General features: G+C 49.6%; 4 protein-coding genes across 5 annotated transcripts; 3 read left to right on the top strand and 1 right to left on the bottom strand.

Moving 5' to 3' along the window:
- The first annotated feature begins 204 nt into the window (after positions 1 to 204).
- LOC128268885 (adenosine deaminase 2-A-like) lies at positions 205 to 2,522 on the top strand. Of its 2 annotated transcripts, none has more exons than XM_053006177.1 (4): positions 205 to 401; positions 790 to 1,549; positions 1,637 to 1,987; positions 2,060 to 2,522. In XM_053006177.1, the coding sequence occupies exons 2-4, from the start codon at positions 806 to 808 to the stop codon at positions 2,498 to 2,500; spliced, it is 1,536 nt and encodes a 511-aa protein (XP_052862137.1). In that variant the 5' UTR covers positions 205 to 401; positions 790 to 805; the 3' UTR covers positions 2,501 to 2,522. The 2 variants fall into 2 exon arrangements, with proteins under 2 accessions (XP_052862137.1, XP_052862136.1); XM_053006176.1 differs by having other exon boundaries at positions 779 to 1,549.
- A 671-nt stretch (positions 2,523 to 3,193) lies between these two features.
- Positions 3,194 to 6,304, top strand: LOC128267008 (adenosine deaminase 2-like). The gene is made up of 4 exons (XM_053003798.1): positions 3,194 to 3,549; positions 4,491 to 5,250; positions 5,455 to 5,805; positions 5,870 to 6,304. Exons 1-4 carry the CDS (start codon positions 3,194 to 3,196, stop codon positions 6,302 to 6,304), a joined length of 1,902 nt encoding a protein of 633 aa, XP_052859758.1.
- Positions 6,305 to 7,311: 1,007 nt separating this feature from the next.
- LOC128278224 (adenosine deaminase AGSA-like) lies at positions 7,312 to 9,465 on the top strand. The gene is made up of 3 exons (XM_053016903.1): positions 7,312 to 8,069; positions 8,144 to 8,491; positions 8,926 to 9,465. The coding sequence occupies exons 1-3, from the start codon at positions 7,380 to 7,382 to the stop codon at positions 9,361 to 9,363; spliced, it is 1,476 nt and encodes a 491-aa protein (XP_052872863.1). The 5' UTR covers positions 7,312 to 7,379; the 3' UTR covers positions 9,364 to 9,465.
- Positions 9,466 to 17,452: 7,987 nt separating this feature from the next.
- On the bottom strand, positions 17,453 to 27,354 carry LOC128267007 (uncharacterized). Its single transcript, XM_053003797.1, has 8 exons — positions 27,274 to 27,354; positions 25,421 to 25,451; positions 24,778 to 24,857; positions 23,547 to 23,691; positions 22,181 to 22,491; positions 21,884 to 22,036; positions 21,338 to 21,520; positions 17,453 to 17,722 (listed from the first exon to the last, which is right to left on the bottom strand). Exons 1-8 carry the CDS (start codon positions 27,352 to 27,354, stop codon positions 17,453 to 17,455), a joined length of 1,254 nt encoding a protein of 417 aa, XP_052859757.1.
- Between the last annotated feature and the right edge of the window lie 546 nt (positions 27,355 to 27,900).

The following is a 27,900-nucleotide window of genomic DNA, read 5'->3' as shown; positions in this document are numbered from 1 at the left end:
ATCATGCTGCTCGCTTTTTTCACATCACAATTGCTGGTGTTTGGCTTTTGCTCCATGAGTTATGAAACGGTCACCGTAAGTGTTGTTCTTATGAAGAAATGTTTGTAGATAAATATTGTTTTTATTTACCACCTTCGTCCACGAACGGTCGATCCATAAAAGGGCTGCACGGTCTACAGGGTTGTTAGTTGGTTTTCAGCAGCGGGTGCTAGTTCGTCATATTCCTCGTGTCCGTGTTCCAGCAACTCCCGTGAACGATAGCAGTTTCGTTACAACGAGACAGAACACCATAGAACTGAGAAGAAGGTCACTGAGTTGATCCGGAAAAGCAAAGCATTTTGTTTTTCACGTCAAACCACCAAGTCAAATCAATCGTTCTAGCTACTATCAATATTAAGCAGGTAAATACTGTTATGACAAAAGACATGCTTTATAGAAAAGCATAAACAATAAAATCTATTTGATTTGATGTATCCACGATTCAAAAACTCCAAAACGCAAAAGTGAAATGTCGTGCGTGTTGCGCATGGTGTCGAGTGCCTTTGATTGACGGATTTTGGCAACGGATGCCGCTGTTTTGTTCTCGACGTCATTTCACAATTGCTCGGACCTCCGGTTATGATCGGAGCCAGCGACGGTTTGTTGCGCACGTCAATCAACATAGGCCATGATTTGGGCTTTGAAACCAACCATTCTGTCAATTTATTGGAACAAATTGTTAGGAACATCTTTTAAATTTAGCTTAAAACGAATTCTAAAAATAGCCATAACGTTGTAGTTCTTTTGCAGTCTACGTGGTTAAAAAATGTTTCTCTGGAGTGTACTTCTGCTCATCAGTTCCACTCTGTGTGAAGCGCAATCAAGTTCAAACCCTCGAATGACACCTGACCAGTATCACCGGGAGCGCCAGGAACTGGTACAGAAAGAGGCCAACACTGCGCTCGGGGCAGACATTGTTCTGAACGAGAAAGAAAAGATCGTTAACGAACACCTCATGTCCCTGAAGCGAATGGAACTAACTGAAGGTTTCAAGAATCCTTTGATGTTCGCACCGGCCCGTCATATCTTCGAGGTGCTCGATAAGATCAACACTTCGCCCCTGTTTAAACTCATCTGTAAGCTGCCCAAAGGAGGTGTACTGCACGCCCACGATACCGCTCTGGCGAGCACAGCGGCGATCTTGAACGCCACCTATCAGGAGCACCTCTGGCAGCGTGGTGAATTCTCACGTCAAAAAGGGCCCGAATTTCGCTTTTCTCGCACTGCTCCTGCGGGCGATGGTTGGGAGCAGGTGGCCGACGTTCGGAAAAGGGTAGGCAACATCAAATATGACGAAGACGTTAAGCAGCAGTTTACACTGTACGATGAGAATCCAACCAAAGCTTACAAGAGCATCAACGACGTTTGGTCGCGGTTCGCTGCTTTGTTCATGGCGCTGGAACCCTTAGTCACATTTAAGCCCGTCTGGGAGCGGTACTTCCGACAGGCGTTAGAAGAGTTCTACGACGATAACGTGATGTATCTTGAATTTCGAGGAATATTGCCAAAGGTAGGAGTAGGAAATAGTGTCATAAATTGAACATTCTAGAATATGTTGAACATTGAATGACATTTTCACAATTTTTCAAATGGGCAGCTTTATGATCTGGATGGCAAAACCTACGAACCCGAGGAAGTGGTTCAAATCTATGTTAAGGTAACGGAGGAGTTCAAGAAAACACATTCTCGATTCGCCGGTACCAAGTTTATCTACGCACCGCACCGACTGGCGGACAACCAAACGATAGACAAGTATCTGAGCATAGCCAAAGACCTCCACGAAAAACATGGCAGTTATGTGGTGGGATTCGATCTGGTCGGTCAGGAGGACCTCGGCCGACCGCTGCTAGACTTTGTCCACAAGTTGCTCGCCCTGCCGCCGTCCATCAACCTCGTGTTCCACGCTGGCGAAACGAACTGGAACGGATTGTCGACGGATGAAAATTTGGTAAGCTTAACAAGCGGAAAAAGACTTCTCCTTGACCGGCTCACTCTTTTCTTTTGTTCTACTTTTTGCCAGATTGATGCAGTTCTGCTGGGCACGAAGAGAATCGGGCACGGTTATGCGTTGCTGAAGCATCCCCTTTTACTGGAGGAGGTCAAAAAGCGTAAAATCTGCGTCGAGATCAACCTGGTGTCGAATCAAGTGCTCAAACTGGTCAACGATTACCGGAACCACCCGGCCAACGAACTGTTTTCCACCGACTTCCCGCTGGTCATATCATCGGACGATCCATCTTTCTGGAGAGCCACTCCACTGAGTCATGATTTCTATATCGCCTTTCTGGGCGTAGCTTCAGCGCACCAGGACCTGCGGTTGTTGAAGAAGCTGGCCCTCAACTCACTGCACTATTCGCTCATGAGCGATCAAGAGAAGGAGGCAGCCATGAAACAGTTCGAGTCGTCGTGGAATTACTTTGTCGACAATACCGTCGCCGAGATTCAGGCTAAAAAGAATTGAATAAATTCGAAATGATTTCCAATGACGCTAAAAACAACTGATAAACTGGAAACAGTATTTCTTTCAACAAAATATTCGGTTTATTCCGTTCCGTTCCGATATCAAATAGAACAGTTTCCGTATGCTTCGGAACGAATGAAACTTCTAGTGAACTGTATTCTGTATCCACTTCTCGGGCGTGGCTTCGGACCGGAATCACTATTATTTGAATTTCACTGTCGAAGTTTACGACATGGTCACACAACCATTGTTGACCGGTACGGTATGATGAAATGTTGATGGATCAATATTTTTTCTATCTTCCATCACTGGAGCAACGTTCATGCTCGGAGTTACCGTGCATGAAAGTGCTGATCAATGACACAGTCCAACAGTTTATTTTACATAGTCAGTGTCCGTCGTATTGATTCTCAGTCGGCAAAAGTTTTCTCGGCCCTCCAACTGGAACACACCCATCGCTACCGTAAACCAATACTGTGAAAAAGATTGGCTTCTGTCTGTGTTAAACAAAACATAATTTAAATAAAATATAAGTGAGAGGTCGGTCGATTTTTAACCTGGTTTGATTAGATGAAGAGGTGCAGAAGGAGTTAAATAGAAAACATTGAAGTCATTCTTTCTATCTCTGTTGGCAGCATCAACCTTAACATGCATTTCGGGTGCCTAGTTTTACTAGCTAGTCTTAGCACGTGTATGGCTGATGGCAACTCGCGCCTACCGCCCGAGGAGTACTTCAAACAACGACAGGCGCTGATCGAAGGCGAGGCAAAACTCGCTTTCGGGGCTGACACTGAACTGAGCGAAAAAGAGCAACTCGTCAACAAACACCTCGTGGCACTGAAACGGCCCGAGCTGGCCGAAGGATTTAAAAATCCCTTGAACTTCACACCGGCCAATAACTTCTTCGAGATGCTCGATAAGATGGACGCCTTGCCCTCGCCCTTGTTCAAGATAATCCGCCAGATGCCGAAGGGAGGTGTACTGCACCCGCACGAAACGGCTTGGGCAAACACGGAGATTATCGTTTCAGGAGCATCTCTGGCAGCGTGGTGAATTCAGTCGCGAAAAAGGGCCCGAGTTTCGCTTTTCTCGTACGGCACCGCCTGGTGATGGGTTAGGCGACGGTTGGTATGATGATGCCGTTCGCCAGCAGTTTACCCTATACGATAAAAATCCGAACGAGCATCAACGATGATTGGTCGCGGTTCGCAGCGTTGTTTGTACCGCTGGCACTCTTGCTAACGTACAAACCGGTGCTGAAGATATACTTCCTTAGGAATCTGCAAGAGTTCCACGACGATAAGGTGATGTATCTGGAGTTTCGTGGAGTACTACCGAAGGTAAGACGCTACAAGTACGACGATTGGGTTCTCTTCGTCTAATTCATAGGCACAATATATAGTAAGAATCTTGGTAGGAGGAGGATTTTGGTCGACCGCTGTTAGATTTTGTTGACAAAGCGAATCGGACATCGTCCATAATTAGTGTCGATTTCAATTGCTGAAAAAAAAATTAAATGTATGTGCTCCCTACACATAGGTGCATGAAACAATGCAATCAATTGCAACTTACTCGGATAATAATTCGGATAAAGACTGAAGTTCGTTTCGCATTAAGTAAATCTAGCCTGGCAACACATTTTAAGGTACGATCTATCCCTAACTTCGGTGATGCATATTTTCATTGGTATGTGTTATTGCCCATTCGATTCTTTTCGTTGTTTGTCTGGTTAAGAGATTGATAAGCTGCGGACGATAAAGGTGCGGTCTGCCAGTTAGTTTCTAGCGCCTCCGAGCGACAGTTCGTTAGCGCTTCCAATCACAGCAACCCACAAATTTCAAAGACGGAAGATGTATTTCAAACGGTAACTAACCCAGTAACTTCGGAGTGACGTCCGTGTGTCTTGGGCAAACAACAAAATCCAACTTTGAAACAAATTCAACGAACTACGCCTCTGTGGCTGATTCATAGTGTAATGTTTTAATTCCAGTGTCGCCCAAATGCTTATCTGCAGCAGCCTTCTGCTCATCTGCCTTACCATGGGTGGGGCCAAAACCATCATCGATCGATACCCTTGGCTTTCACCAGACGAGTACCATCAGCAGCGGCAAGATCTAGTGCAGAAAGAGGCCTCGCTCGCTTTGGGTGCCGATATCGTTCTCAACGAAAAAGAAAGGATCGTCAACGATCACCTCATGTCACTGAAGCGTGCCGAACTTGCCGAGGGTTTCGAAAATCCCTTGAAGTTTGCTCCGGCTCGCCACATTTTCGAGGTGCTCGACATGATCGAGACTTCGCCCGTGTTCAAGCTGATCCGTCAGATACCCAAAGGAGGTTTGCTGCATGCACACGCTACATCGCTGGCCAACACGAAGGTGATTGTACGGGCAACCTATCACGAGCACCTCTGGCAACGTGGTGAATTTACCCCCGAAAGGGGACTTGACTTTCGTTTCTCTCGTACAGTCCCTGACGGTGAAGGTTGGGAGCTGGTGCAGGATATTCGGAAAAGAGTTGGTGACGCTCAGTACGATGATGCTGTTCGGCAGAAATTCACGCTATACGATAAGGACCCGCTGAATTACTACAAAACTAGTAACGACGTTTGGTCTAGATTCTACGGCATCTTTCATGCATTAAAATCGATGGTTAACTATAAACCATTCTGGGAAAGCTACTTCCGTGAAGTGTTGCTGGATCTTCATGAAGATAACGTGATGTACCTTGAGATGCGATCTGGATTGCCGGCGGTGAGATAATTGGTTATCAATTTATGGTCATCCTTTGTTCCATCGTCATGTTTGTTCCACTCAATCATTTGTTGCCAACGATCGGTTTTTTATCATTATCAAGAGTAATCTAGCGACGCACTTCTTCATTTACCATTCTAGAGATACCGCAGTTGCTTCAATTGCTTTATTTGAACACAATTTCCCTTTAAACACCATACGCAGCTCTATGATCTGGAAGGAAAAACCTACTCTCCAGAAGAGGTAGCTGAAATCTACATCAACATTACGGAGGAATTCAAAGCGACACATCCCAGCTTTGCCGGTACCAAGGTCATCTATGGGCCCCGGCGGTCGCTGGATGATGCAACGTTGGAAGAACGAATAGACACCGTCGAACGGGTTAATCACCAGTACAGCAACTATGTGGTTGGATTCGATTTAACCGGTCAGGAGGAACCAGGTCGGCCACTCCTCGAAATGGCCGATAAACTGCTCACCCTGTCGCCGTCCGTCAATTTCGTGTTCCATGCGGGAGAAACAAACTGGAACGGCATGGAAACAGATGAAAATTTGGTACGTTTATCGGGTTGCTGTTGCTTGCTTGACCTTTCAAAGTCCGGTTTCCTTTTCCCGATAGATTGATGCAATTCTGCTCGGTTCGAAGCGAATCGGACATGGCTATGCACTCCTGAAGCACCCGCTGTTACTGGAGGAAGTTAAACGGCGCGGGATCTGCGTCGAAATCAATCCCATTTCCAATCAAGTGCTCCGACTGGTCACCGACTTCCGGAACCATTCGGCCAGCGTGCTCCTTTCTACCGACTTCCCGCTGGTCATATCATCGGACGATCCAGCGTACTGGGGGGCCACACCACTGAGCCACGACTTTTACATCGCCTTTCTGGGAATGGCTTCCGCACATCAGGACTTGCGGCTGCTGAAGAAGCTCGCCCTTAACTCTCTCCACTGCTCATTGATGGACGACCAAGAGAAGCAAACGGCCATGGAACAGTTCGAATCGTCGTGGCATAACTTTATCGACCGTACCGCTCGACAGCTATTGGCCCAATAATCGATAACCGGTGGGGATCTTCACGCCAACGAATCGGTTCGCCGAACCGGTTAATCTTTGTCAGTAATTTGTTGGGTAGATTGGACGTTGGATTGTTGGGGAGGTCGGATTTTGGGTGGGGGTTGGACATTTTCCGTATAAGAGCCTCAATAACTGTTCGTCCAATATTCCATTCGATGCTGAATTGGACCCTTTGGATAAGTTTCAAAATTTCGACATGAAATAGAAGAGAAGGAATACTTTACGAGTGCAATAACAAGGAGCGAATGTGCTTCCTTTTCTTTCTATTACTGTTAAAAAAACATTGTCAAATGAAAAAGCGACAGAAGATCTAATCGAAAGTGTTCAAACGTTCCAGATTACTCTCGGAAAAAGCATCGCATGACGGACACTGGCAACCGATTCAGAGTTTTGTTTTTTATCAATGTTTCGGATGACCTTATCTGTCGCGTACACACACCTTGCGCAGCCACGGAAAAGTGTAAATACAATAGCGACGGCGAAAACATTATCACCCCGAAATGGGTCCTCTATTTTTAACCGCAACACGCGAAGCAGCTGATGCACCCAGTAGACCACGGAGAGATGATAAATAAATACAGAACCAGCAGAAAACAGCATCAAATACAATCTCAACCGTTGTTTTGCTCTGAATTCTATCACCCCGGTCTTCTGATGGCAAACGCGTGGCTCGCGCGAAGCATCGCCTCTCGCTTCAGGCGATGGCCCCCCCAGCACACGGTGATTTAATGATGTATTTATGCTTTGTTTGTTGTTAAACCCATTCGTAATATCTCGTCAGCCGCAGCCGCCATCGAGCGTCACACAAACACACGCGCGTCTCCAACGGGCGAGTGTCGGTGTGTCACATTTTTATGACCACGGCGCTGATAGCGAGCAACGGTGACGCCATCCCCTCGGGTCGGGTGGCCGGGCGCTGGTAGTAGTGCTCGCGGGTAGTACTTCACCACGACCCAACCGGTCAAGCCTCAGTCGATGGTGTGAAACTTTCGGTGGTGGGTCGTGCCGTGCCGTTCTCCTACAGGGCCTCTCCTTTGCAACTACTTCCTTCGCGATGGAACGGCCAACGCACGAGGAGTTCTCGCGCCAGCGCCAGGAGTTTCTGTCGCGCGAGCAAGGTCGTGGCCTTGGCGCAGATCTGGTGCTCAGTGCGAGCGAGCAACTGCTGAACCGCTACGTGATGGACCTGAAGCGCCAGGAGCTCGCGAAGGGTGTGGAGAACCCGTACGAGCTGGTGTCTGGGCGGCACTTCTTCGAGATGCTGGAGCGGATCAATGCGTCGACCCTGTTCAAGCTGATTAAGTGGCTACCGAAAGGCGGTATCCTGCACGCACACGACACGGCCATCGGCAGTACGGAGCTGATCGTGCGGGCCACCTACCGGGAGCACCTCTGGCAATGTGGCAACGTTGTGGATCGCACCGACAGCGACCCGTTGCCATCGTTCAAGTTCGCCAGCACCAAGCCGTCGGGCGAGTGGCACTCGGTGGCGGACGAGCGAAAGCAAAGTGGTGACGAGGCGTACGATCAAGCGATACGCAAGATGTTTACGCTGTTCACCGCCGATCCGCTGAATGCGTATCGCGACATTAACGACGTGTGGCGCAAGTTTATGGCACTGTTCATCGCCTTCGAACCGATGGTGACCTACCGGCCCGTCTGGGAGGAGTACTTCTATGGGTCGCTCGAGGAGCTACTGGAGGACAATGTGACCTATCTGGAGTTCCGAGGGCTGCTGCCACCGGTAGGCACCAGCAAGAAGTGTAATGAGAGTCAGAGAGAGAGAGAGAGTGATTCCGATTCCTTTTGCCGCCGTAGGTTTACGATCTCGACGGACGTCAGTACACTCCGGAAGAGATCGTGCAGATGTACGTCGATCAGTCGGAGAAGTTCCTGCAGGCGCATCCTCGGTTCTTGGGCGTCAAATTCATCTACGCACCGCTACGGTTCTGTGACGATCAGACCTTCGACGGGTACCTGCAGCTAGTGCAACGGCTGAAGGCTCGCTTTCCCGACTTCATCGCCGGGTTCGATCTCGTCGGCCAGGAGGACCTCGGCCGACCGCACATCGACTTCAACGAGCGCCTGTTGCGGCTGCCACCGGAAATAAATTTCTTTTTCCACGCCGGCGAAACCAACTGGACCGGCCGGGCGGACGAGAACTTGGTGAGCACAGCCCGATAAGATACGCGCATCGTTTTTTCGGTGGTTTCGTGGCGCAGATTTGGCGCACATTGTTGAGCTCGAAACCCGTCCCGTGTCTTGATTGGGCGACCGATCTAATGGGAAGATAATTTCGGATGGAGCAGGGCCGACGATAAGCCGCGCTCGAGGCTATCTCGCTTGGCTAATTGGCGCTCTGACAGGGGGCGCTATTAGTAGCGCAATAAATTGAAATTTGTCACCCCTATCAGCGGCAGGCAACCGGAGCACCGGACATTTTCTTATCAGAAAGTGGCCGGTGTGCAATTGGTGCGCGGCTAGATATGTTGCTAAGCCTCGCCGTTATCGGCAGAAACGCTGGTACTCAAGTCCTCAATCAAACTCACTGGCTGTTGGGGTTATTTTAATTAAATTACATTTTTTTTGTGTCCTTTAAGATCGACGCCATCCTGCTCGGGACGAAGCGCATCGGGCACGGTTTCGCGGCCCTCAAGCACCCGTGCGTCCTGGAGGAGATCAAGAAGCGCGGCATCTGTCTTGAGGTGAACCCAATTTCCAACCAGGTGCTGAAGCTGGTGCAGGACTTCCGGAACCACCCGGGAGCGTTCTACTTCTCCGACAACTACCCGGTGGTGGTGTCGTCCGACGACCCCTCGTTCTGGAGTGCGGCCCCGCTGAGTCACGATTTCTACGTCGCCTTCATGTGTATGGCCTCGGCCCAGGCCGATCTCCGGTTGCTGAAAAAGCTGGCCCTCAACTCGATCGAGTACAGTTCGATGAGTGCCGCCGAAAAAGTGTCCGCTGTCGAGCGGTGGACCTGCGCCTGGGATGCTTTCGTCCGGAAAGCGATACGGCACATGCCCCCGGAGTACTGACCGCCCGGCACTCGTCGAATTCCCAAACAGTATTTCGTGATGATCACTTTTTGCTTCGGTATTATTGATTTACTGCTTGCCTTACGGGACGATAGTTTTAATAAAGCATTCAACTATCCTAATCGCGGTGTAAACTATTAATAGCACTCGGGAATAATTCATTAACCTACACACACACTGTATGATCTAATCAATTTCAATTCTTATCAATTCTAACACTCAATTTGGAGGATGTGAAAAATAAGGCTTTTGTAAGGCCGGCGGGACACTGTGGGCTTCAATTACTATTGTCCTATGCCGATGAGACCGCAGCCCAGTACCGAGAATATGTTGATCGTAAAATTCTATGTTTAGCACGCCGAATGGTGCACACGTTGGCACCACTTTCGCTCACCCCCAAATGTCTCCGTTACGTGGGTCCAAGCGCCCCGCCCTGCACACGTTGACCAACGCCCGGTGGTGTCGGATGGCATCAACAAATTGCCTCTCCCGCCCGCCAGCTAGCTGCCCTGGCTCACCGCAATCGGGTCCAAAAGCGGCCTGCGTCTACAGTGAAGACGTTCGCCTTCGCCAGAGCTCTGGAGAAGTTGCTTCGGAGAAAATGAAAATATCGTTACATTATGAAGCGAGCAACGACTGCGGAATGAGCCGGACGTGTCCGGACTGGCCAAGCAGGGAGCCGAGCCGAGTCATTTTGTCGTTGTGGGTTCGTTTACCCTGACCACCCGGGAAAGGACGCTGCACGCTCGCCGACAGCACGACAGGACGGGGCAAAAAGGACGATGGGCACGATGGGCTCCATCATATATCACCGGCTGCGTTGCCGCGCCCGGGACCGGGCGCCGGGCGAAGGAAATCCTTGCCAGACCCTCACCCTCAGCTGTCTCAGTCAGCCACAAGACGTTCGCCGTCGGCCGACAGCAAAACTCGGCCGCGTATCACGAGAGAAATATCGTTCGAACTAAACGTGACGACATTTCACATACATTTTTTCTTCCCGACAATAAATCTCCAGATTCACACCTACCAGGCTTACCAGGGTGATTGGTAGCGTTATTTATTGACTAATTGCCTGTGTTTGTCACTCGATCCCCGAACACTCGAGCTCGACCGATCCGCGCGACCGGTCGGTGGGAACTATGGGCAAGATTTTTAATGATTCCCAAGAGTTTTAATAGTTTTTATTTTAAAATAAAAATTGTTAGAAAAAAGATTGCTATAGTATAGTCGCCAATAAGCATCTTAAATAATGTTTTGAATTTCCCGCAAAAATAATGCATTGCTTTTTCCCCAACATAATACGATTGAAGTTGTTTCGAGGACCACGTCTTGTTGTACGATTGCTGCGCTATTTCACCGGTTCTGCGGCTGGAACTACGATAAACGAGCATGTTATTAGTAGCGATAGCGATTAGCGATAAATTCATGTTATTAGTAGTGAACATTAATGTAATTGTGCGAGCATAATTCCACTCAATTCTATACCCGATTCAGATCAATTCGCTCCCTTCCGGCGAAATGTCATCTTTACCACCCATAGTCGGGTGAATTTAATTTAGTACGGCACCTAATTAGCAAGCCGGTGTATCGGATGCCAGTGGATCGATTCAGAAAAGGCAATTAAATCAATCACCGATACGGCCAAATTCCAAAACCGGCCATCATCCGTTCGGTGGCTTGATAGCCATAGTTTATTATGTCAACCATTTTCCGGAATCAGGTGAATTAGTCCGCGTCGCTCCGGTTAGTGACGCCATCCGGCCGGCCATCCCGGTGGTAATCGAATGATAATCCGCCCAAAAACGATTCGCCCTTCTACGGGTTTTCCGGGAAGGACCGTGATTTCCGCTTCCAAATCCAAACGAACACAAAACAGGATTCTGTATTCGGTCCATCGCCAAACAAACCGCAAATGATACAACGGTTAGTAAATTATATTATTGTCTCACCCGTCCCCGTTTAGGGATAACGAAAATACAACCTTTTGCCATCCGCTTTCGTCCTCTCGAAACAGGTCTGGAGAGGGTAATGTTTACACGTGGCCTCATGTAATCTCTGGCACGTGCAAATGTGCGCCACACGAAGGCGAACTCGTATCCCATTCGAAGGCAGTCAACACGTTTCATGCAGACCCACGAGATGAAGGCTCATTTGTGAACAAAGGAAGGAAGCTACCATTAGAGCGGATTCAGGTTATCACAGTGTAAGCTGGCAGGCGGGTAATCTGGCAGTCGTTATCGGCACTCATCTTTTCCAACATCATTTTCGTGTGGGTAAAAGAATACCTGCTGGAAGTTCAATAAATTGTCAAATTGCCTCTTCGCAAAGTCGTTAATGAGATATCAGACAGATACTCGCTATCGACAACTCGTTCAAAGGCACCCGCGTTCGCATACGTAAACTTTTAAGCAGACTTTTGCTGGAAACGTGTAGAAATACCGCTCGTGCCACTCCGGGGCTCAAATTCACGCTAAAGGACTGCATTGCGCGCTACACTGCCTCACACCGAATTGATTGCCTAGCAATTGCGCGCCGCCCATGCAAGGACCCACACTCGAGTAATGCTTGAACCAATTCGCAATGATCGCGAAAAGTTTGCAAAAGAAGCCGGCTCCGATGCCTTCCGGGGACGGGGAACTAGTTTCCGGCCCCATCCCAGCAGGGCCCGGTTAGTTGAAGGATAATAAGCCGCAGCACGTAGCACGCGGGAAGCCAACGTTCCGCAGTCGGGACCGACACGGCGGCAGCTCGCTGCATCAATATTAGAGTGGGTCGAACCCGCGACCCTCCTCGGGTCGATTGATTGGCCGTGGCTTCGACCCGCCAGCCGGTTGGCTTTTTATGCGGGGCGTGAATCAACCGCTCCAAAAGTCAGCCCCCCTGCCCCGGTCGGCCGTGCGGGCATCTCAATTTACGGACCCACGGGTGGAATGGAAATTTAGCTGCGGTGCCGGATCAAAGGTGGCCTCAAGCGATAGTTCCACCGGGTATCGGGTAGCATGGCATGAAATTTGTTTTTCCGTTTGGTGTTCGAATGCCAATGATGCGAGACCAATGATTAGCAACCATCCAGGGTGGCTATGGTGCGAGGTCCTCGGCGGCTGTCAAACCGCCGCTATGATCGAATGATACGCTAAAGGCCTGCCATTTTCGGAGAGTGTTGTATTGCGATCCTTGCCAATTGAAGGCGGCGCTAGCTGGCTTTATGACTCGTTTTATTTTAGGTTAGCCACGATAGTAATGCCGTGGTAACTGCCACTATTATAACACTTTTTCTATAGAAAAAAGCATTGTTTTTTCTCATATTTAGATATTTATTTAAAATCCGTAACTTACGTAGTGCTCATTTCGTGTGCTTCTAACGTGGTTTGTCTGTAGAGTGTTATGTTTCCTATACACTTTTCCAACTCTAATTTTTTAATTGTGTTCCAGTTTCGTGCATTTTTTTCTGTCCTTTTTTTGCGAATGGAATAGAAAACAGAAACCCCTGGTTGAGTTCAGCTAACACGACGCTACGGGCCGTTGGTTTAACCATCAATTTCAGCCACCGTTCGAGCACCCGAGCTGTTGGAATCTGATTCTCGTTCCGATAGATTCATTAGAAGATAACAAGCCAATAAACAATGTCACATGTCTCTCGGTTATGCTGCGCTGCCGGTGCTGGGGCTGCCATCTTCCACTACGTCTCGAGTGCTGCGAAAAAGGAATCCAATCTCCCGTGGTGTGTGTTGCAAAGCTTCACCGGAACTCGATCGAAACGGGCAAGTGTTTGTAGCCGGCAGACGACATCGCGGCGAACAGTCAAATGAAAATGGATGGTGCAGTATAAATCTGGACATCGAATTTGTTAGCCAACAAGAAACCAAGCTCTGGAGCAGCAGCAGCAGAAAAATGCCCGAGCCGACTCTAATTCAATTTGTCTAACAATCGCCGTTTCTGCGGCAGAACTCCAGAGCACCCATTAGCTTATCGGGCACTGCTGCAAAAAGGACGATAAAGGATGCCGCGCTTTCTCGTGGCCGTGGCTCTCGCACTGATTTACGCTATCATTTGCAGCGCGATGGAATATCACTGGCGCCCATTCATCATTTCCTTTTCTGGTGTTCAATGCGGAGTCCATTCCTATAGACCGACCGACCGGCCGGCCAGGATCCGAAGTTGGGTCGTCCAATAATGAGCTTTAAACAAACGCGCCATGGTTGGTGAGAAATTTATTGGAAATTTATTCGCGCCAGTCCAATCAGCACCGTGGCTGATTGGAAGTCAATTTGCACTTCTCATTTTTAATTATCGCACTTGGACGCGTTCGGCCGTCGTTCGTTCGTTTGGATCACCCAGCGTTCGGGAGCAACCCGCTTCGGAATCACAACGTAATGAATGCTTTAAGTAGTCCTCGGTTTGCGTATGTTATTATGGATTTCAAAAACCGGGCTCCGTTCTTGAGATTTTCAGCTCAATTCGGCAGAAATGCCTCCGTACTCATTGAGGTGCACATTCGATCTGCAACACGAGCGCAAGCATTGCTGAATTTTTGTTGGCGAGAAGTGTGCTTCAACCCAACGAACTTGTTACAGGTTTCCCCATTTCAAGCCCGGTTAATTGGCTCATTCGAACCACCAACGAACAGAAATTGGTTTCATTGAAAACTGAAGCATGCTGATTCGACGAAAGTAACATAGAGCACTATTACAAGGTTGAACTCAATTTTTTGGATATTACATGAGTGGAGGCATGAACGAATACTATATTTACTATCAGTATACGTTTTCCAGTAATTTATGTTACCTTAGCGCTATGAATTCCTTACATTCCTTAAACAATTGGAATTGTTTTAAGCAAATTTGTAAGCGAAGCGCGAAACTTCAAAATGGTAAAAGTAACCCAAATCAAATATTAAATTGATTCGAATGGTTCCTGCAAAAATTGATACAATAAATGAAATGTACATGCAGAAAATGTTCAAAGGCCATACCGATTTGGCATACCTCATTTACGAAATTGATTTACCTTAAAGTTAAACTTGCTTCATCAATCAGTGAGGCCCGGGTCTCTGTCAGCACGTAGAAACATTAAACTCATCAACCTCCTGCTGGTTGTTGCCACTGTTCGGGACGGTGTCGGTTACCGGTTCCAATTCAAGCAAACCGCACACGGAATTATGTAACAATGCATGCTTCCTATCCGTGGCAGTGTGGTGATGATGATGTTGACCGCTGACTCCGTCCGCGAGCTTGATTGGATGGCCGGTCAATTTGAAGGACACTGGCGCAGGAATCGGTTTTTCTTTCTAACGGCAACCGTTGGCCACCGGCAAGCGTTCCGGTGCCTTGATACGCACTAACAGAGTGGGATTAATCGCTTGCGTCAATAATGCTGCTGCCTGCCACGCAAAATATTTATACTCACGTGTCACGCCCCGCGGCTTCCGGTGTATCAATACAGATCGCTTTAGTTCAACCGAATTGCCCAAAAAATAAATGCCCATAATACGAATAGTCGATAATGAAAATAAGCTCTCTTGGCAATTCAACTGAATAGTGGCCACGAAATAAAATTCACACAGACACACTGTATTACAGAATGATTTCCATTGCAATCTCTTTATTAGGTTTCCATTTGTTCGATGGACATTTCGAGAGCGTGTGTGAGGGAGTGTAGGGATCTGTTTACATGCACTTTTCTGCAGGTGAAATTGTGTTCTAAGAGCTCGCTGCACTCGCCTACGGGGGGAGTGTTGCGTGAAATGTAACCTTTTATGTGTTATAGTTCCTGTTTTGTCCCTCACCGGCGGCCGTACTCTGTGGTGCAATGTGTGACCGAAAACAAATGTGGCGTCATTCAACTTTCTTCCATCATATCGCTAGCCCCTTGTTATATGTACAGAAATCAGTGCACCGAATGGGAAGCTTCGCAAGTAAGTGTCGGTCGGTAAGTGTTGACCTCGGTGAAGTTCACTGCTTGAAGGTTTGCTGTGTGCTGGGCTGGGTCTTCTTCGTGCAATCGATAAGTTTCTGCGTATCACGTTGAAAGTGTATAGAAAGGAAGGAGACCGTTCCTGCTCCTCGCCACAAGCGGTGAGAATATCTCTAAGGGTGTACTATTTTATTTAGGGTTTCGTGTTGCTCCGCCTTTGCTCCATCGTTTCTCCGCAGGTCGTGTAAAGGAAATTCGTATAGGTTTTTACTTTAGCTTATTATTCTTCTTTCTAGTTTACTTTAGTGCTGTATTGACAATTCCATCATCGCGCCCCAGTATTTCGTGCCGCATTGCAGCATCCATTCCCAAGATACTGTACAAGAAAAGGAAGCAAAAGATGAGCTCTACAGTCGCCGCCAGTACAATGTGATAAGAAAACGATGACCGATGTTGGCGATTTATTCGAAGCCAAACAAACGCTCCATCTACAAACCTAAAGTGGCCAACGCTAAAATGTAAAAAAGCATATTTAATTTGGTGTTTCTATTGTTTCGGCTTTGATGATTCTTCTTAAGCTGTGTCTAGCTAGACCTATAATAGGAGGCTATGACGAGAGATTTTATCTAACGTTCTTGTGGTCTGCGCTTGGACACACTGCAAATTCGATCGGTTGGCATGGCGACACATCGTAGACAGCTGTGTTAAGATATCTCCCTGCCGGTTATGTGCCGGACGCAGGCTTTCCAAAAGCAAAGTAAGACCAAAATGAAATTTCAATGCACAGTCTGGACGCGGGTGCTCCGAAAGCATAGCACATTTCAGCAGATAGTTCGGCGAATGTGTGTCTTAGAACACTATCGGACCGTTCTTCTCAGATCCGATATTTAGCACCGCGCGAACGGCACCGTCCGACGTATCGTCCCTTATTTGCTTACCACTTCACCCAACGGAGGTAGCCAAATGCTATCTCCGTTCACTGGCCGAACGTTCCCCGGTGGCTGATTCTCTTTCTTTTCCCAATTTCACTCCACAACACAATTCCCCAGAACCTCGTCACCCGCGGAATGCATGTGCAGCGGAGTCTCGGACGGGCCGTGTTCCGGGTGTTCCGAAACCCAGAAACGACACGCCAATCCAATCGCTGTCCTGTCACCGAACGAAGATGATGCACTCGTAGAAAAGCTTCGCCAAATACAAAAACGAAACTCAAAACCTGCGGCAGATGTATTCATTGGGATTCCGTCGCCCGGAAACCCTCCAGGAATGGTGGACCCCCGGTCGCGATACGTACAAGACCTACAGTGGCGAGAGATTTGAAACCATTCACGTGCCCCGACGTGCAGGGCGACGACTACGATGTCTCCGATGAAGACGACGCTGAGGATGTGGCGGCGCTAGCGTTATACTTGAGGTTCAATAGGATATGGTGGTTGCGGATAAGGTTTTTTTTTGGATGCAGGCTTTTCTACCCCCTTCACTGTGGGGGGGCTGATCTGGTCGCGAGCCGATTGAGTGTCAGATCGTCAGAGATTGGTTTTGAGTGTTGGTTCCGCACTCCGTATTTTATCACACGTTCATAATTTAAAAGCCGTGTGCCGATAGCGTCGCTATTAACGGGACCTCCAGGAGTCCCCTTGGTTCGATTCCGCGGCCGGTAAGTGGGAGTTACTAGAAGCAGCGCACAGACTACACCACGCGCGGCTTAATGCTAATTAATTGCTAAGGGGGAAATGAAGCCTCTAGATCTGCGACGCTCTGCTATCGCCGACCGTGTAAATACTAGCCTCAGATGTCGGTGCTGGTGTCCTTGCCATCGTTAAAAACTATGTACAGCCACCGCGGCTCGAATCAGCGTGTCCGCAGTCGTCCGTAGTCTGAGCTCCCGGGCGACACACTACAGGGAGATCGAAGGGACAAAAACGCACTTGCGACACCACACCGTTCCGTCTATTCCGATCTCAGGTGTCCTGCAGGTGTATCGTAATGCCGCAAGGGCAATCGGGAAAATAAAACCGGTGTTTTGTGTCGTACCTGCGCACCAATATTTGTACAAACCGATGTACAGTATGACAAACGTCACTCGAACTGCCACTTGCGCGCCTGATCCTATCACCCTTTCGCTTATGGTGGCCCTCGGCCCTCGCTACTTGACCGGGATGTGGGGCGCAGTTTATTATGTTCGATGAACTCGCTTCAGTAGCTCCTCCGGTCCGGCATCCTGCTCCCAGTGCCGGTGCTGCCGATGCACCTTCGCCCGATGCTGACGGCGATGGGACGGTCCGATCGATCCCGGTGCCGTCGGTGGCGCCAGTTGACCATTGTTGACGCCGGCCGAATCGTCCGGCAATTGTACCAATCGGTGCCGTGTGTCCTCGATTGGTTTGCCCGCGCTAGAGAATGCAGTCTGCGAGGGGGGCACACTGCGAGGGTGACAATTTTTGCTCTGCAAAAAAAGGCGGAAGAGGAAAAGCGGTCTGCAGTTTGTGTTGTGATCTGGCGGAAGCTGGACAACGGCAAACAAACACGTCGCACGAAGCGAAGCGACGGAAAACTCGAACGAATCGAACGGCCCGGGGAAGGTGATGAAATACATTTGCATCGAATCCCTTCGTCGGGCGGACGGAACCGGGAAGGGGGGAAATTAATTTCACTTGCATTAGAGAGCGACGACGGACGCGAACCGTCGGGCATTAAAAAAATCCATTAAATTGATGTTATTTTTTAATCCATTTGGACCGGGCAAAGGGACGGACTGGCCTGGCCGAGACCTGGCGGGGTCCTGAAAATGGAATCGAAAGGAAAACTCGAACTCAGGCGGCCCCTCGACGTTCGGCGTCGGAACGTGCACAACAACATCACCGGCCCACCGGGGAGATGCAACATTAAAACATAATCGAAAATGAACACCCAGCGATCCTCGTCCGTTGTTTACAGTCGGTTAGGACAAACCGAAAGTAGTGCCGTTTGTGTGTCCCTGTACTTGGCGCTATGAGGTAAATATTATGCAGAAATGGTCGATCACTTAGAATGTAAGGGTTTGATTTTACTGAGACAGTTCAGAGGTGATTCATAGGAGTCACCATCTTGATGTCACCGGTTGGTTCCAACGAAACAATCCCACAGCGCGCAGTAACTCACAAGCGCGTAGTATCTCGAGAACGTTTCATGTTTAAAGTTTTAACTGCTGCAATTGAAGTCCTCTTCCTGTAACCAATATTCACTTGTCTGTATCTGCGCAGGTTATACGAAGGCGTCCTAAATCAGAGTTGAATATTTATTCTCGTCAATCTATTAATCTGTCTATTAATCAGCGAATACTGTACGGAATAGTCTACGTATTCCTTTTCGTTTTGACGTGCACTTTTGTGATGTTTTTGTTTTTACGTTCATCTAGGATCTGCTCTGTGGCTTTGACTATGAATAAATTATTCTATTTGCACAAAAGAATAAAAAAATAATTCGTAAAATTTAATTCAAACCCTAGCCGACCGAAGAAATATCAATGGTCAAAAATACAGCTATTGCCCGTTCTGATATAAGCCAACAATCATAGAATATTCATTCGGATATTCTCCGCAGAAAACTTAGTTTAACCTACCGAAACGATTGTCTATGCTGCGCTTTTTGTACGCTTTCGTCCATAAAACCACAAAAAGTAGTAAAAATGAATGTTTGAAAACATGCCACGCGCTTCTCACAGCACCATTACGGTACGCCTTGTGGGTTGACCCACTGCGAGCCACAGACATGAAGGATCTCCCCTCATCAGCCGGTCGCTACTTCCCTCTGAAAGCGACAGTCTTAATGCCTCTCCGTCTGGCAGGCAGAATATTATACAAATTCATCAGCAGCCGCATTGTTCGTTGGAAACTTTGCACAAAATACATAAAAACGGAACATCTTCTTCGGGCTTTCGGACGCCAGCGAGGGCTTCCGTTTTTCACTCAATTTGCAGTGGCTCGGCGCGCTCAACAGTATCGGTCGTTAAAATTCCTGCACATTGTGACACCGAGAGCAACGGTGTCTTGGCCGGGCCGTGCTCGGTTTAGGTGTCATTAGTCACCGGCGGTGTAAGTAACACGGGTTTTCCATAAACGTAACTCACGCCCCGGCACCCTCCAAGACCGGAAAACCGACTCCCGGTAGTGCCGGTAATGCCGGGGGCCCCTGTAAGCTCCAGTCCTGAGGTTTTTATCAACTGCCTCACACAGTGGCCCCCGACACACACACGTGCTGGGCCCAAATTTCTCGCCTGCCTGCCTGCCTTGGCGAAGAGATTCTTGCTTGTCACTCACAATGATTGATAACAAAGCGACCCGCATGTAATCGTTGTGACACTTTTCGCCGGCAACGGGAGCGACCCGGAGCCAGTCAGACGGCATCTGTCTATTTTTGCAGCGCCCACTTCCGAGGATCACGTTCCAGCCGCCGCCGCCGGCGCCCGAGGGGGCGACACGATGAAGTTCCCGTGACGTACACCTATCGTTCAACGGATTCTGTGGCCTCACTCGTCTTTTTGCTTCATTACACGAGCCCGATCCTGACAGTAAGCGCCCGGCGGTGGAGAATCCGGAACACTTCGGAAAATAAAACCGACTTCCGACGGTAAGGGCCGCGGCTCTGCCGCCTGTAACGGTACCCTCATCACGCGCGAAACGGGTTAAGGCCCCGAGCGCACCGAAGCCGAGCGTAGAGTTTCAAGAAAATTTTCCACAATTTTTCACCTCGAGGCCCGACACGAGGCCGTGTTCCGGCTGCGTGTTGCTGCTGCTCACGTAACACCACAAACCCGGCTGCGGTCGCCTGCGGGTGCCTACTGAAGTCGTCACGAGGACGACGACGATGGTGATGATTATGATGATGATGATGATGATGATGGCGGTGATGAACGTGAGGGTGCCAACCACATCACAAGAAGCTCGACCGGATACGGCTACGGCCCATAACCGTTAACCGTTCGATTTTATTTATATTACGGCACCCCGACGGCATCCGGAAAAATGCTCCGAGGCGATCGAGACCCGGTCTAATGACATCCTTATCGACGCCGAACTCGAACAAGCGTCGTCGGGAAACCGATTCCGGCGGCGATCGGAACGGCGTTATGGAAATTGTTTTGATTGCACACCGGGAGCACCGGGCACGCCGCGTCTAACCGGTGGCCCGTTGGGGCCACGGTGGGTTACGCAAACAGATGCAAACATGTAAATATGCTCACCGGGAAAACCGCAACCGGTTCCCGGTGAGGACCGAGGCGCTTGTCAACAGATCTATGGCACAGAGTGTAGCACCAGATGTCGCTAGGAGAAGTAGTCAGACTCCACACGGAGCACCGGCACGCCGGGGGCCGCCACAGCCACCTGCCACCGACGCCCTTAATGATCCGTTTCATTCTTGTGTTCAATGGTCCTGCGTAATGTCGTCGGGAATGCCGGGACCCGAGCTACCGACTCGAGAGAGTGGCCTTTTGAACTTTGTGTCCCTGCAGCGATTTACTTCGCAATCACACACACACACACGTGCAAGTATGTGGTCCGTGCCTTCGAATCCCTGTACGAATGCGAAGTCATCGGGACCATCAAGATACCTCGGCTCGGTGTGCATTACTGTGGTCCTGGACCTTTGGCCGAGAGATAAATAAAAAATGTACCTCGTGGTAAACCCACCGGCACGGCGCATCCCTGATCCCGGCTCAGGAGCTGATGGTGGTAAGTGGTCCAGGTGGCCTCCGGGAGGCCAATCGGGGGTAATTTATTCCGGGCGTCGCATTCCACCGCTGGGCCACCCCACTGCGACGCTGCCGCTGCGGGCAACCGATGGCGTACTTCCGCCACGGAAATGAACTAATTTATTTTAATACACACAGCCTAACGAGAGAGAGAGTTGCGCCCGGGAGTTGCCCGGATCAAAGGTGGCCAAACGAGCGGCACGGACCGGTCGGAATACTTTCTGTGTCCCCGTGCCGCGTGACGTGTTGAAGATCGTTGTCGGCTGCCAGCCAGCCAGCGACTAATGAGGTCAGTAGTCAGGACGCAGCATCCGGCTGGCGGACACTTACCTTCGGACCGCATTCACACTTCAGCACCCACTGCACGTCCACGAACTGGTTCTCGATATGTATCTGGCGCGACTGCAGCATCTCCTGGTCGAGCGGATCAATCGACGCACTGTCCCACAGGTCGTACCCGTGCTCGATGAAATCGAACGGATCGCCGGAGTTCAAAGGGCACAGTAGCTCCACCTGGCGTGAAGGGGGGAAGATAAAACGGTGCTGTAGTAGATGGTTTCCGGTTTGATCGCAGTACACGGCGACGAACGTTAATCAGCGAGCGGTACGTTTCGGTTCGCAGGTTGCTGGGATGAGCCACGAAGCAGCTAACCGCAACTAAATGAACTCGGTTTCGTTAAATCTTGAACTTGCTTTTTCCTACTGTTGGTGGCAGATTCAATTAGGCTCATTTCCGGTCCGGGTGCCCGCTGCGATTGTGCCGTGCCGGGCCCTTTGGCGAGCGATTATGCGTTTAATTCTTTACACGAATTCCGACCGACGCAAACGCCGGTGGGTCCGTACTCGGAACGATTACGCCCCGGGGGGTCTACCTACCTTAATCGTGGTGGTTATTGAAGGCACACAGCACATGTTGGCGTCCCGGCACAGGCTGCAGGACTTTGGTCGGTAGAGCTTCCGCGAAACGCACGGCCCGAGCCGCAACCGGGACGCGGCCGTCCGCTGGATGCTTCGACACTCGTGGCCCTTCTGTTAAGCGCGGGCAAAAGAGATCGCAAATCATTAGATAATTACTTCGAAACGCGGCTCCGACGGTGGCTATCTCTAATGAGCCATTGGGAGATAATCTAACGCCAATGAGTGCGCAATGTCCAGGACACGGCGTGACCTTACCCGTCGCCGGTGTTCGCTCTCGGCGAGCAGCGCCACGCCGTTCGCGGCATAACTGGTGCTGCCCTCGTACGGTCGGTGCTTGCGGCTCTGGGCACCGTCGATGCCGGACTTGGCGACGTACTCTCCGCCGCCGCCGCCGACGTAGTAATTATGGTCCGACCGCGCACACCGATGGTTCTCGCACAGCCGTATCGTGCTCAGCCGCTGGCAGCCGGGCGTGGTGGTGATGTTCCGGGTCGACGTGCCGATGCCGCAGCTCTGCGAACACGCCGACCACACGCTGGTGGACGAGTTGTAACAGGTGGCGTTCACTGTTGGTGGTGGAAGTGGAAAACCCGAAGGCGGGAACGAATGAGATTACACCTGCAGTGCTACCTATGTTTTATGGGAACCAGGGAGAACTCACGGAAAAAAACGCTACACAGAGACAGATAGTGTCCGAGGCAGGATGTGAAACCCAGACCGGGGACCCAGTGTATGAACCGCAATAAGAGGCAAAAACTGGTGGTTGCAGCAACATAGAGGTACTCGAGGAATCCATAACTTACAAAAAAAAAACGGGCGGCCACATCACACACACACCTAGAGGGCGGTGGACTACGTAGCCCTAGCCCTACCGGACGACGACGACACAATACGGAAAGTGACCGAAATTAATGATGCCCCAAGATATGACAGCCCACCGCCGCTGATGTATGGGCGTGCGCGAAAACGGAACTGGGGACAAAGAACACCAAAACTGTGTGTGTGTGTGTGAGAGATGGAATGAAAAACGTTCCCCCCGGGGGGTGGGCGGTAGAAAATCCGTGTACATAAAAATCTATGTTCGGTGCGGTGTCCGTAAATCACTAGCCGTCGACTCGGCGATGACCGCCAGGGCGCGGACCAAGACTCGGACCGGGCCATGATAGGACCGGGCGCCGGACACGGGTTTGACTTTCGAGCGCCGGAACTCAATGTCTGTAATCTCAAGTGTCATAGTGTTGTAGCCAAATAAAAAGGCGAAAGACAAAAAATGCCGGCCCCACAAACAACCGGAACCGGACACTTGGAAAGGGGTGCTGATTCTCGGACCTCCGGCACAGAAGTCCGGAATGCAAGCGCTTGAAACGGGCATTGCATGTAAAGTTTAATACGCCGAGCGCTGGGTCTGCGAAAGGGGTCCATTAAAAAAGGGGGCGATTCAGTTTATGTGTTCACTAAATTTAATTTAACGGCTTAAGGCTGGGGTTTTTATTGTGTCTATTTGATTGACTAATTATAATTAATTGCAGAGTTAATGTATTCGATTACAGTGGAAATCATAATATACTACCTTTGAAGAATGCATTAAATGTACCCTCTTGGACAAGCCCGAGAAACTCACCATCGGTGGCCGGTTGCTCGCAGAGCCACACCCGGCAGCAGTGGTCCGGAAGTTCGACGAGCTTCGGGGCAACGCAGATCGAAGTGTCGACGGGCGGAGGCAGGTTCTCGTGTGGACACAGTGTCGAGCACGCGTGTCGTCCATTCTGCGGAAGATAAAAGTAGTCACATTAAAATGCCCTTTCTCCATTGCACAGCCATCTAAAAATTGGAGTTGGACAATCGGCCACTGCCACCCTGCGATTGGCGTTCCTCAATTCCCATCGAGATTCCCAAGATTTCCCAAGAAGTTGGTGCCCAGATCAGTCCCTAACGGAAGGACCAGTCGCCCCTTCGGAAGGACCAAATCAAATATTGACTATCTTGTAATTGGTTTTCCTGGTCCGCGGATAAAAGGGGGAATCGATATCCGGCTCGATTTCACCGCTGATCAAAATTCAAATTTCCCCCTAACCATTTCCGGTTTCGCTTTGGTGCGTTGTATTGTACTCAATACCGGTGGGCCAGCGGACAAGCGGAAATGGGCGTCGCGTTCGGCAGAACTTTGCTTGATCGGACGCCAAAGTTCAGGTTGTTCAGGCTGGGTTGGGCCTTCCAACCGGCCACCGGGCGCGAACCCTCCGATGCCCTGATTGAATTTGGAGTAAAATTACCGAAACGATCTTCGGATCTTGGGCACTGCAGGTGAGAGAGAAAAGAAAGAAAAAAGCCAACGGGCGATGATGATACCTGCCGCGAGTGGGATGTTTTGTGGCCGATGTTGATAACCCGGAGAAGGAGAAAAAAAACCGGACGAAAATGAGAAAAATCAACAAAGTTCCGACGACAAATCGAAACACGACCCACGAATTTCCCACCTTCCAGTTTTTTTGTCCCCGCCCATTGTAATGCCAATAGGACGTCGCAGTCCTTTTGAGGGGTCCGAAAAGATCCGGGCTGTAAAATGTAATTATCAGTCCCGTTTGCTCGTTGTTGGTCGGGAGTTAATTACAGGACCGGTGGCGGTCAGTAGCTGGATCACCGCTTAACGAGCGGATCATATTTCGTTGCCGCTTTCAAAAAATCTTGATCCTTTTTAGCACACACACACACACAGAGCGATCGATCGAAACGCAATCAGCCCACACTTTGCCGGCAAAGTATCCGAATTGATTGCGTTACCGGGTGGACCGATAGACGCGGCCGGCACCGCGGCAGCACACAAAGGATATTGTCGCGCTCGCTTCACTTACCTGACACACGCACTGCGTTCGGCAATCGAGTTTGAACGTTTCGCCGTGGAAGTATGTCGCGTTCCCCACGGTACAGCCATCTGCAAAGATAGGCGATAGGTGATAGAAAATAAGCAATAGGGCTAACCGCACCGAATGGCGCATTGTGGCTGAGCTCGTATCACGCACGCAGCTCCTTGAGGGCCGGGCCACCGTGAAGTGATGCGTGAAAATGGCCGTGTTTCCGTTTCCGTGTGTGAGATCGATGGCATCCTTCATCAGCGCTGGGAGGCCTCTTTTCTACCAAATCAATATTCCGACGATGCCGCATCGGTAGCCCACGGAGACGTTCGTTTAGGACGGCACTAACGGCAGGACAAAAGTCAATCTTCTTAGGATGTGCTCGACAATTTCTGAGTCACGCACCGAGTACCGAGTTGATTGAAGTGGAGCACACACGGAAGAAAAAGATTATGTGCCAAACAAGGGCTTCCTATTTTTCGAGAACGGTCCTCCATGCGTCAAGCACTCTCATTCGATATAACTACAATACCTGGACCTCATAACCTGGTCTGATCCGGTTGTTGATTAATTTGTTTAATTCAAGTCGCAGTGCTATCATTGTTCCCATTGTTTCACGTGCAACCCTGCCGAGTACACTTACCATAATTTAGCGCTATCTGTGGATCGTAGACCTGGAACGGAAAACGGAAGACTTCATTAAAACTAGAGCACCTCAGATTGGGTTGCCTGGAAGCCCTTTTATTTGCCCGACAAAGCGAAGCTCACAGAGAGAAAGGTTTTTCGAATAAACAGCCGGCATGCATGGGCCCTTCTCACCCGGCAACGCACGTCACAAACGTGTGCAAACATAATAGTATTTTCGATTCCGTGCCGATGTGGCGACCCGGCTCCAATAATCCAATCACAGTAAACGATGCCATCGGCTGCCGGAGGCACCGAATCGGACCTCGGTACCATAATCTGGCCCCCTGAAGGGCGGTAAATATTCAATAATCTATATCGGGGCGGATGCAGCTGCCGAGCGGGACCCTCGGAGTCGTGCTGTCCTCGGGTTGCACCGGCACGAGTAAACTTGCGAAGAAAGTGTCCTGCCCCGAAAGGGGTCCCTATAAGGATTTGTTGAACGAGTCCACCAGCGAGAAGGCCGACCGCAAACGATACAACGCCCGAGTTGGTTGCCAAAAACGGGAGCGGTTCGGGGGGTGATCCAGATTGTTTGAGAGGTCGTCCCGGAACCACAACGGGTAGCCAGGGCTCGGAAGCTCATAAAATTTTAAATTTACTTCCTGACCATCTCAATAACTTTTACTTCACTTTCGCCAAAGTTCGCCAAAGGCTCCGGGGCTTAACGAGTTTGCTCCAAATGGTGGCGGCAAACATATTTACGGTGTGTGTGTGTGAGTGTGTTCCGAAAAATCCACGGCGGAGGAGCGGTTTCCTGCTTGTCTCTTGAATGGTTTCTGGAGATGAAAAAATACGACAATAGTTTGCGCGGCTCTGAAGAGGGCTTCTGCAACTCCGAATGAAGCAACTGGAAGCACGAGCCGGGTGACACGAACTGTGGAACCGGGATCTTGAAGCTAAACGGAGCACAATTTAAGGTAGTCAGTGCGCGCGCCACCATATATCCTGATTCGATCAACCTCAAGGCGAGCAGGTAAACGGAGCGGACCGCACCGAACGATCTAAGGACACAACTCACTGCGAGGAGCCATTGAATCGGTGCCATAAAGTCTTGCGGCCATTATGCGGCCCCCGCGGTATCGATGTGCTGAGGAGAATGGCCGATAATTTTGCCACAGCCCACTCTCAGCTCCACTGACAATGGGGCACAATCCAATCGGCAGCCGTATAAAAAGCGCCGTTCGCATAAATCTATGCGACATTTAGTGGCGCAACTTTTAATTAAACAACATTTAGAGAAGCCGGAGCGATTTCCACTTGACTAGCCAAAGACAATAAAAGTGAGCCATTAATTGTGCTGCAAACTTTTCTACTGCCATAACTTTGTAGCCACATCAGACGCACTGGGTCTGTCTTGGGTCTGTGTTTGGTGGCCTCGGTTCAACGGTCTCCGTATTTTATTTTTCACCGAACAGATTTTGATGAACCACCGCAAACTCAAAGGAGCGAAAGAAAAAAACATCCCACCGATTGTTGACTTGTCTGTTTCGGAGTTTTCACTTTTGGCTCTTCTGTTTACCCAAGCTCGGTGTATGTTTTATGCTCGCCCATGCTTTCTGGCTAATGCGTTGCTGTTCATTTGCTTCTGGTGCACGGCTTCCAGGGGTTCTCTCTTTTTTTTGAATAATGTTTGTGCGTTCGACCTAAGATCCAAAGATTGTTGGATCCAAAGGCGCTCTCTAATCGTGTTGAGTTGTTTTTTTTTCGATAAACGCGCTTCACCAACAGTTGATATGGCAGCCCATAGGATGGCGAACCATCCGTTAAACGGAATAACATCGCCGTTCTGTGCCCAAGTTGGGGTCTTACCTGATTATCCGTGTTGATGGAAAACGCTGTGATGTCGAGGAGCCCACTCAGTACGCATCCGAGCAAAGCGTACACCCACATGGTCCTGCAAGGAAAGAATTGAGAAACAAAAAATCATGTTATTTGCAAAACATTCCTAGCTCCAACGATTTACTTGGTCCGCCGGAAGCCAATCGAACGCCAACTTCCGTGAACCGTGAGTAGCTTTTTTTGTGCCCAATGTGCAACTTCTTTACGGTAACACTTTGTTTCCTATTTTTATGCTTCTTACGCCTAAACTTTTCCACGAAGATCGACTCCTTTTTCCGGTGGGCCGCATTTCCTATCGAAAAAATATTTGTTTGCTAGAAAAACAGTAGCAAAATTCGATAACGTTGGATTACGCGCCTTGTGCGTGCCATTTTTTGCCTATCTCAGTCCCGTTTCCAATCCAAACCGGCACCAATTTTGCAATCCGTTTCGGGAAAAAACTTCTGCAATCGGGGCTTCGGTAGTGAGGGGAAAATCATCCCTCTTTAGCTTGCTTACCTTACCGGCTCTGGCCGGCTACGGAGAGCAACTTTCGGAGTAACAAGGTTTTTGCAAACAAGTTTTAACAATTAACCGACGGTGCTTCAAACACTGAAG

This window comes from Anopheles cruzii, chromosome 2 (genome assembly GCF_943734635.1).
Source record: "Anopheles cruzii chromosome 2, idAnoCruzAS_RS32_06, whole genome shotgun sequence".
In the NCBI taxonomy this organism is placed as follows: Eukaryota; Metazoa; Arthropoda; class Insecta; order Diptera; family Culicidae; genus Anopheles; species Anopheles cruzii.
Note: the sequence above shows the minus strand (reverse complement) of the source record. Positions and strands in the feature narration are given on the sequence as shown.

Bases quoted from the DNA above. Each gene is read 5' to 3' on its own strand.
- LOC128267008 (XM_053003798.1), top strand. From the start codon at position 3,194: ATGGCTGATGGCAACTCGCGCCTACCGCCCGAGGAGTACTTCAAACAA. The intron at 5,251-5,454 runs GTGAGATAATTG...CACCATACGCAG, and splicing joins TGCGATCTGGATTGCCGGCG to CTCTATGATCTGGAAGGAAA. The intron at 5,806-5,869 runs GTACGTTTATCG...TTTTCCCGATAG, and splicing joins TGGAAACAGATGAAAATTTG to ATTGATGCAATTCTGCTCGG.
- LOC128267007 (XM_053003797.1), bottom strand. From the start codon at position 27,354: ATGTGGGTGTACGCTTTGCTCGGATGCGTACTGAGTGGGCTCCTCGAC. The intron at 24,858-25,420 runs GTAAGTGTACTC...CTATCTTTGCAG, and splicing joins ACAGATAGCGCTAAATTATG to ATGGCTGTACCGTGGGGAAC. The intron at 23,692-24,777 runs GTAAGTGAAGCG...TATCTTCCGCAG, and splicing joins GAACGCAGTGCGTGTGTCAG to AATGGACGACACGCGTGCTC.
- LOC128268885 (XM_053006177.1), top strand. From the start codon at position 806: ATGTTTCTCTGGAGTGTACTTCTGCTCATCAGTTCCACTCTGTGTGAA. The intron at 1,550-1,636 runs GTAGGAGTAGGA...TCAAATGGGCAG, and splicing joins TTCGAGGAATATTGCCAAAG to CTTTATGATCTGGATGGCAA. The intron at 1,988-2,059 runs GTAAGCTTAACA...ACTTTTTGCCAG, and splicing joins TGTCGACGGATGAAAATTTG to ATTGATGCAGTTCTGCTGGG.
- LOC128278224 (XM_053016903.1), top strand. From the start codon at position 7,380: ATGGAACGGCCAACGCACGAGGAGTTCTCGCGCCAGCGCCAGGAGTTT. The intron at 8,070-8,143 runs GTAGGCACCAGC...TTGCCGCCGTAG, and splicing joins TCCGAGGGCTGCTGCCACCG to GTTTACGATCTCGACGGACG. The intron at 8,492-8,925 runs GTGAGCACAGCC...GTGTCCTTTAAG, and splicing joins GCCGGGCGGACGAGAACTTG to ATCGACGCCATCCTGCTCGG.